We start from the raw sequence: 9,682 nt of genomic DNA on the forward strand, positions 1-9,682 counted from the left end.
TGATGCAGGGCAGCAGCGGCATTGACAAGGCAAGGCGAGAACTGGGAAGATTTTGCAGCTTAAATAGACCACTAAATTGGGAGGGTGTGTTTTATAGATGACATATGGAGAGTGACATATGACGTGTGTTTTAATCAGTGCAGCTCGAGCTGACTGCCTGAACTACCTCACAGGCGTCGCTCCATTTAGCAAACAGGAAGTGTTGACTTTATGTGAGTAAGAATCAGATTGATAATGGCTGTTAGTGCCTGCATTAACTGACTTTTTTTCTTTCGGGGTCACTTCAGGGGAGTGGAATGAAGCTGTAAACACTGCACAAGTTAATATGGCAAAACTGTTAGCAAACAGCAGCTTATTTACACAACCAGCATACATAGCAACATTAGCATTCACTTGGAGTTTTGTTTATGTCCACCCGATAAGGTGTAAATCCAATATTCCCTCTTCTTTTAGCTTTGGTCTGGCTAACTCCTAAAAAGTATGGCTCCTTTGCTACTAAATGCTTAAACTTTGTCTGAAATAGTGGCCTGCTTCTGCTGGAAACAAAGTTTAGAGAACTGCCACTGAAAAGCCCTGAAGTTGCAGGCTGGAACATCAAATCAAGGAGCTGAAAGACACCATTAATGTCCATAGAGCTGAGGGGAACTATAGATTCAGGTGGGTTTGTTACTTCTCACAACCCCTTCCACATACAAGTTGTCATGCGATTCATCGTTAGTTTAAAAGTGATGATTGTAGCCATTTTTAAATGACCGGATGAGTGCAGTACTGCTTTTTGCTCTTGACTTTGCAATCCTGTCTCCTAGAAATTACATCTATAGATCACTAAATTGGTTTCCCACTGAACTTGTTGTAACAAATGTAATCACTACCTGGATTAAGTTTGGAGGCAATGACTTTTTGATTAAGTTTCTACATTTAACCACCGCACCAAAGTTGCAAGGATATGTTTGGGGTGGATGGTGGGCAGAGGCAGATGTTGAGAGCACAGTCCAACCTATGTGGGGTCTGGGGACATGTTCCTCCAGGGATTTATTTTTCTATTTACCGCAGCTATATGCGCTATTTCTTAAGCCATTTGAAATGATATAATGCTTAAAAATCTGCACATAATTTTGGAAAAACATTAATGGATGCAGGGGAAAAAACATCCTGTAGAGCCTTCACCCTATTTTGTATTTACTGTAATTGTGTTCCAACTAACTGTCTTCATCATTGTGAAACTACAGCAAAGCACGTTGACAATGACTAATGCTCACTCAGGCCACCTAAAAAGAGCCCAGAATTTTAAGTGACATAACATAGGTAGGGTAGGTAGGGCGACCAGATGAGAACAGGTGAAATTTGGGATGGGGGGTGGAGGGGTTTGATCACAGGGTGCATGAGCCGTTCTGCACAGTTGACGGCTAGTATGTCACGGTCATCTTTTCTTCCAGATATTTTTAGCACAAATTACAACTCTCTGCAATCTCTGACTCTGACATCTGGTTTAAAAGAGGTCAAATGACATCCACAATCCATTATTTATGACTGCCTAATCAGTGCAATACACAAGTGAAAGACGTCAATGAACGGGACATTTTTAAATAACTCAAAGCAAATTATAGCCTACATAAGTAATTTGATTACATTTTCACGGAAAAAATGGCTATCCACTAATTTATGTTCACTAATTGATAATTTAATGAAAGGGTTCTTTCTCTCTCTCTTCTTTATTCTGGTGACAGCAGCTTGTTGTGCGTATCTCTGTTATGTTATTAATTAATTCTGACAATTTGGCAGCGCTCAAAAATACACAATACAGTTAGTGCAGCATTTTTAAATATAACTGTGTCACTAAGTCAGGTCTCCTCAGGATCTGTGCCTTCAAGGCTCAAGTCAAATCGAGTCCCACAGCACACAGACAGCTCTTATTTTAGCTTGTTCAGATTATCTATTACTACTACAGTTAATTTTCACGACAAACAAGACAGGATTCGGGATTTGGGACAGCTGCACATAATTCAGGACTGTCCCAAATTTTTTTGGTACATCTGGTCACCCTAAGGGTAGAAATTTGGTGTAAACAACATTACTAATCTTGAAAGCTATTTTTGTCATACTATGCTTGAGTGGAGTTTACCAAATGATGGTTTATCTGATAAATCTGCTTCATTTGAATCCAAGCCAAGTAAATGTGGTCTTCAATACTCTGACTTGAATATTAGGCCAACAGAAGAACATTTACTCAATGAGATTAGATTTTTTAGGCATAGATTCTAGCCTTTTAAAAAACATTCAGGGCTGGACCCCAGATGCCACCCCCCCACATCTCCGCCTCTGGTGTTGGGCATATAAACCTAACAACTTTGACACCATAGTCTGGGGTTGTCATCCAGACTCCTGTCTGTGGTTTAGGCAAAAAAGGCACTTTGGTTAAAGTAAGAGGAAGACTGTGGTTTCAGTTAAATGCTGATAATCATTTGTGTCTGGTGCCTTAAATGACTGCTGAATTTTCCTGTGTTAAACAAAGATTACGGTCTCTCCCTGACATTAACCCAAGTGTTGCCTAAACATTACCATAAAAACTTAAATAATGCAGCAGTCACAGATATTGCACTGCCACACTGGATATTTTTGCAGAAACAAATGAAATATGTTGCCAGTGAACATTGTTCTGATATAAACATTTTTTGCAAATTTACATTTTCTCATTATGTTAATAGAAAAACATAATCCGGGTGGCATTATGTCTCCTTCAAAATGTATTTACTGTTGCATGCTGCAACATTTGCTCAGTGCTCAGTAGTCACATTTGCATCAGAAGTCATTCATTCAAGCCATGAGATAACATAAAATAATAATATCACAAATATGTGTATTTCACTATTCTATTGGAATCATAACTGTAAACTTCGGTTGTAAATAGCATTACCTGTAAGACGAACATTATGTTATACATTTATTCATCTTTTTTTTTCCTCAAGTGTGTGTTATGTACAGTCCACCTGGCCTATACACTTTGTAGACATATCAAGATACAGGTGCTGTGGATTGCATTAAGGTTTCTTTTGACACCGTCTTCACGGCCATCGAAGCATCATAATGTTCACTGCCTGCTTGTTCCCAAGACGTGCTTGTCAAGACCGTGATAGAAAATGTCTTAAAGGTACAGTGTGTAGGATTTAGTGGCATTTAGTGGTGTGGATTGCAGATTGCAACCAGATGAAACTTCTCCCATGTGCCGAGCGTGAACTCCCGGTTAGGATTCCTTCAGTGTTTATTGTTCAAGAGGTTTTGAGCGGATGCTGAAATATCCACAGAGGTCTTTTCCACCAAAACAAATGGACCCAATGATTACAACTGGTAAAAGCACTGAATAAAGCAGCTTCATGTAAAAAAGAAAAATCAGTGTTTTCTAGTGCTGTTCAGCTTGTTTTGGAGGGGCTGCTAACTACAGTGGTCAATGCAAAATCTGGAAAACAGGAGTGGACCCACCTACAGCCAGTGTTTGGTTTGTCAGTTCTGGGCTACTGTAGGAACATGGCGGATTCCGTGGGCCAGGACCCACTCCCTGTGTTGATATAAACGGCTCGTTCTAAGGTAACAGACACACAATGATTCCTATTTTTAGGTGATCATAAGCTAAAGCCAATACACTATATTCCATTTCTGCCAATATATCCTTCTAAATCCTACACAATGGACCTTTAACCTTACATAAGAGATTGTCACCCACTTAGGAGAACATCAATGAGCTGTCTTGGCCGGAGTTCTGAGTCTTTACAAGAGACAAAACAGAATAACTTTACATTCTCATACAGTGTTTTTATGTCAGTGGCATTGAACATTTCTGAATTACTAGTCTACAGATGACCCAGTTTGGCATTATGCAAAATGTTGAGCTTACAGTGTATTAAGATACTCACAATCGTCAGGTTGTCTTTTCCAGTCCAGCCTGTACTAATTAAAATACTGAATAAGGCCATAAGCCACTGTTCCTAGTGGTAGGTTGTGAAACAGTTATCATCGCCCCTCATAGCGGGGGGAAAAAAAGGAAAACCCAGCTCCTACCACCAGCTGGCATGGAGGCTGGATAAGCATGAGCTTTAAGTGCATCTTGTCTCTCTCCCCCATGAGTAGCTGTCGTCCTGCAGCCGTGAGTCTCCTGCACGCAGCTTCTAAAAGGTTAAAACCTCCCATTCCCTCCAGCTGCTTGTTCCTTATCCCTGTCCATCTCCTCAGTAATGGAACAGGGCTGCTGGATCCGCTGAGGGACTCCAATGGAGAAGAGTTAAGGGATTGTAAGGGATTACAAAACCCCTTCTATCAGCACACACACACACCTCCATGCTGCAAAAAAATCTCTCCCATAGTGCCACTTGCTCCACCACTGTTGTGCGATTAAGACCCTGAAGAAGAGATGAGCGTTCAAAGCTGTGCTGCTGTAGCCTCTTATTTACATTATTATTACATTCATGTTCTTTAGCCACTGTCAGTTTAATGATGCACACAGTATTACAGTAGTAAGATGAACCTGCTCTTATGAATGTATAAACATTCATTGTATAGCAAGTTAAAACATAATCTGATACTGACCGACCACAATAACTAATGTTCACACAGACTGTTTGACCATAATGACATAACAGTTAAAGCTTAATGTCTTCCATCTGTTACTAAGATAGACAGCCACTATCAAAAAGATTTCAATTATTGCAAGTTTATAATACCCTTTTTGCCTTTTTTTTTGCTTTGACCACACTATCAGTAATCCACTCCTCCTGAGTAAAGTTAAATGATCTTCCAGTGTTTTAGATTGTTGATCCAAGTCGCCTCAGCCACTACATCACCGTAGCACTTCATGCTCCTCATGAGACTACATTCAAATGAGGGGAGAACCAATGCTTGTGCACTGATCGCTACTTTCCCAGCCAACAAATAAGCTCTGTTTCTCAGCTTAGACTGCGTTCTGCTCCAGTAAAGGCGGATGTTCTTTAGGTTGTTGGGGTGGCTCGGTCCTCTGGTCCTGCTGCTGCTCAGGTGGTGGAGGCGGCTGCTCAGGTGGTGGATCAGAGTTTTGGATGTCCTTCTGATGAGGCTGTGGTGGTGTCGCCTGTTGTTGCTCTGGGTTGGGCATCTCTTTCCTGTCGCTGGGCTGTATCTCCAGAGCTGGTGTGTCCTTGCAGCAGAAGTATTGCTGCCAGATTTTCCTGAAGGCCGATCGGAACTTTTTAATACGGAAAGCGTAGACAATCGGGTTGACAGCGGAGTTACCGTGGGTGAGCAGGATGGCGATGTAGAGGAGGACGATAGGCTTGTTGCACTCAGGGCAGAAGAGGGTGATGCAGTTAATGATGTGGAGGGGGAGCCAGCTGATGGCGAAGAGAAAAAGAACCAGAGCCAGCGATTTAGCAAGATTCAGCTCCTTGTCGTAGTATTTGTTGGGGTCTGCGTGACTGGTGGTGAACTTCTTACTGCTAAGCTGCTTGTGGATCATGTAGAAGATCTCTGCATAAATGACCAACATGAGCAGCAGCGGCGGCAGCACCCAGCCGAAAAAGTTGAAATAGACCATGTAGTCCATGCTGATGACGTTCTCAAACTGGCAGGTGATGATGAGGTCAGAGCTGATGGAGCCGTTCTGCTGGAGGCGCTTCAGGTTGTTCCAGCCTAACATGGGGGTGAGCCCCACGATGAAGGCCACTGTCCAGCATATAACCACTGCCAGCCCCGCTCGCCGAGGGGTCACCACCCGCTTGTACCTGCAAACAAAACAGCATTGTGTCAGCACGTTCTCTCACAGCATCCGGACCTGCAGGCTTTCCTATTTACTTAATTTTTCATTTTGTCAGTGCCCTTGGGCTGACAAAACGTGCGATTCAAAAGAAAGAGACCCACAAGCCCCAGGACACGCAACACACATTTCTACACAGCACATATTTCCACGTGAACAAGACAGTGTCTGTGAACCCTTATCAGTAAACCTTGCTCTTTGCAGCACTGCTGCTTTCCATGCCTCTTTTGTTTAGGGCAAAACTGAATTATGGTTCTTACAATTGGCTCAATATTATCTGCTAATTTATTTCAGCAGTGCAGTGGACACAAGCTGCAGGACTTGGCATGCTACAACAGGATTTACAGGTCTGGCTTTTTCACTGTTTATAGTGTTAATGGATAAGCAGAAGACAGAGGAACATAAAAGGTGCAAAGACTGTAAAATCTTATCACTGCTGTCCTGTGATCAAGAAATGACATCTCAGCCTGATACAAGCCTAGAGGCAGGAAATCACTTATCTGATCCAGCTAAGCAACGATTTCTCCCTTTCTGATTAGTAATAGTTGACATTTACAATGTTGGTTGTGGTAATTGTAGGGGAGATATTAGCATTACAATAACATGACCTTTGCTTAAGTGGAGCTTGAAGCAAAACCCTGCAATTTAGCCCACTGCCATGTTTCGGATTAGTATCGATCAGGGATGTATGTGTTAAGTTGAGTCTGCGTGTGAAGTACAGCATGCAGATCATTATTCACACACAGAGCCTGGAAGCCGGTCTGCTCAGAGGAGATCAGAGACTAATCTAACAGCAGGAAATGTGGGGGAAAAACAGAGAAGATTCTCCCTCTTGATAACAAATAGAAGTTGTGGGAGGGAGCAGCAGGAGCAACTCCCAAGTGAGAGAGTTTCTGAATTTAAAAAACACTGGCACTAGACATGTCCCACTTCCATATTTTCCCTCTTGATACTGATTCTAATACCTGGACTTGTGAGTCAGCTGATACCAAGTACCAATTCCATACCACTGCATAAAAAAATATATAAATAATATAAATAACAGCTGTGAACCACTAATCTTGTATGGATGTGAAATGGTTGTTATCATTGTTGTATGGAATGGCTCAGGTTAAACCCTTTATAAAACATGAACGAACACATACAGAGAATAAAAGCAGAGAACTTTCTTTTAAACTCAGCTGTCAGTCATAGGAATGAATAACAATTCCTTAAAAAGAAGTGCAGCCAAAATTTAGTAGGAAGCAACCCTGGTGCCACTCCTCAAAACTAAAGCCTCGCATACTCATTGCCTTTTTACTGGTAGGACTTTCCAGTGTATAATATTGCCAAATTGCTGAAATTTTATGCCATTAACTAGAAACCACTTCTTCTTTGCGGCTCTAAAACAGCAGTTGCCAGTGGCCTATACAGCACAACTTGCTGTGTAGGCCACTGTTTCAGAGCCACAATGATGAAGAACTGAAAACTGTGATTTTAAATTTAAATTTAAATTCAAATTGCATGGTATTGGATGGGTGCAAACACTCGCCAATACACGATTCAGCATTTTAGGCAGTATCAGAGGCTTTTCCAAAACTGGTATCAGTGTTGGAACAGCTCTAATTGGGACAAGGACTCACTGATGTGACAGCTGTTGTGGCATTCATCATTAAGCTTGGATGGTTTTACAAGAATAATTAGTCAAATCTAAATTTTCTGGAAAACTGCAATTGTAACCCTGGAAGCAACACTGAACATTAAACATGAAATCAGGGGATCAAGGTCCCACCCAAAGGACATTGTGACTTGCATTCCGGGAATTGTTGTGCATTTATTATGGTGAAAATGTCTTAAAATTTCGTCCAAAATAAAAGTCCTCTGCTACTGTCATATTTTACTGGGGCGAATGCACATGTTGTACTGAGGGGAGGCGTGTCCCCTGCGTGTCCCCTGCAATCTATGCCTGTGCCTGGAAGACTTAGTGGAGTCTTAGACAGGAGATTAAAGTTCGAGGCTATCACAGACAATATTCTCAGACAATACGTTCCCTTCTTTTACTAGCCTTATCTTTTCAGTCTTTCAGCACCATTGCTCAATCTTTTGTTCCAGCCTGGCATGATAAACCACTGGTGGTGTAAAATACAAAGAGGGAACATCTTCGACAGCAAACTTGACCTTTCTTGTGCCCTCCAGAAACATACAAAACACGTGTCTCCTGTACACACCACCCCTAAATGTAATAATTCTGCCACTGTACTCTTCCACACATATAAGCATCTTGAGGACAGAGGGAGTAATTAAAGCTGTTGGCTGATCAGCCATGCCCTAGTTAGCTGTCATGTCAGTATACTGGTGAGTCAGATCTATATGCACATAAAGGGACTGGCAGAATGGAGCCATCCTGTGAAGTGAAACAAGACCCAATCAATGCCCAGGAGCACAGCACTGGAGCTGTATTGACTTCTGCCAAAACAATGCCATCACCATAAACCTCTCCATGTGGCACAGAATAATGTGCCCCTCTTCATTGTCATGTGTGGGTTGTGAAAACCTCATTACCTGGTCGGGATCTTGACCCTGAGATAGCGGTCAATTGCAATAGCCAGCAGGGCCAGGATTGAACTTTGCGTCAGCACCAGCACTGTGCACGCCACGAGCAGGCAGCTGTAAAAGTGAGTTTGGAGTCCGATGCTTATAGTAATGGCAAGAGGGATGACGAGGGCTCCCACTGCAATATCCGCCAGAGCCAGGGAGACAATGAAACAAAACGTGGTATCTCGCAACGATTTATTAATTTTCACCGCCCAAACCACCATCACATTCCCGATCACAGACGCGACTGCAATCACCACCTCCATTCCTATGTAGAGCGACTGCGCTGATAAAAGTGCTCCGGGCATCCTTGCAGATGATTCCGTCCTTGATAAGAGCAAGATTGATTTCTGTGAAGCAGTCTTATGAGAAGCCAACAGAGCAGTCCTTGTTTTTTTTTTTTCCCACTACAGTATTTTCCAAATGGGCTGTGCGTCCATCAGTGCCCTGCTGCCCACCTTCTCCTGGTTACCACACATAAGTTGCAAGCAAAAATCCAGTTATTTTGGAGATGAGAAGCGCGTGAACCAACAGCATATCTAAGCATGAAGGGTTTTCCTCCGGAGCAGGTGTTGTGGTCCGGTGCCCGTTGTGCGTCGCTCCTGCTCTGTGCCCTGCGCCTCCACTTGGCTGAATGCACCTGCTCCTGGTGAGAGCAGCATCCTCCACATGCGCTCCAGTTCATCCAAGACGGCGCTTCAGCTTCATCAGTGCCCGTTTTAATTTTAAAAATGCAGGTTTTAACAAAGCAAGCAGCTATTTTACTGGATGAAAGCGCGCACAGTTGCAGCTCCTGCGCAGGCGGGTGCTCCCTCGTTCTCTCCCCTCACTGTGCTGTCAGTATTGAGCAACAATGCAGTTGCTGAATATAGCTGTGCGGTTTTCTCACCTTTTTCTTTTTGTTCCGTTCAGATGTGTCGTTTTTGTTTCTGTAAAATATATGCTACATACTCAGTTTAATTCCTTCAGTGGGTGCAGCTGCTTCATTTTCCACGCAGTAATAAACAAACACTGCTGTAGCCTTCTGTGGGACCGTCCCAAGGAAGTCAGGTAGTGCAGAGGTGATGTGGACTCATTCTCATTTTCTATATTATGGCACACACGCCTTTCTCCCACGCCCTTTCAAATGCTAATGGACCTTGCTCGGTGGCCCATTGTTCTGATAAGAGGTGAGGCAGTGAACTGCCACAGCTGACAGAAAAAATAACACAGATAAAGCTATTGAGAGTGGCAAAGATCATACATACAATCCCCTGAGTGAAAAGGGACGGAGTAAACAGTGGAGGCACATAGTATGAATCCCACTGTTTTCCTCATTTGCGCTTCATTTCA

General features: G+C 42.8%; 1 protein-coding gene across 1 annotated transcript; it reads right to left on the reverse strand.

The window, feature by feature from the left end:
• Positions 1 to 2,738: 2,738 nt before the first annotated feature.
• Positions 2,739 to 9,389, reverse strand: adora1b (adenosine A1 receptor b). The gene is made up of 2 exons (XM_049582281.1): positions 8,318 to 9,389; positions 2,739 to 5,744 (listed from the first exon to the last, which is right to left on the reverse strand). The coding sequence occupies exons 1-2, from the start codon at positions 8,656 to 8,658 to the stop codon at positions 4,940 to 4,942; spliced, it is 1,146 nt and encodes a 381-aa protein (XP_049438238.1). The 5' UTR covers positions 8,659 to 9,389; the 3' UTR covers positions 2,739 to 4,939.
• Positions 9,390 to 9,682: the final 293 nt, after the last annotated feature.

The sequence above is a fragment of the Epinephelus fuscoguttatus genome, linkage group LG7 (assembly GCF_011397635.1).
Source record: "Epinephelus fuscoguttatus linkage group LG7, E.fuscoguttatus.final_Chr_v1".
NCBI classification, from domain to species: domain Eukaryota; kingdom Metazoa; phylum Chordata; class Actinopteri; order Perciformes; family Serranidae; genus Epinephelus; species Epinephelus fuscoguttatus.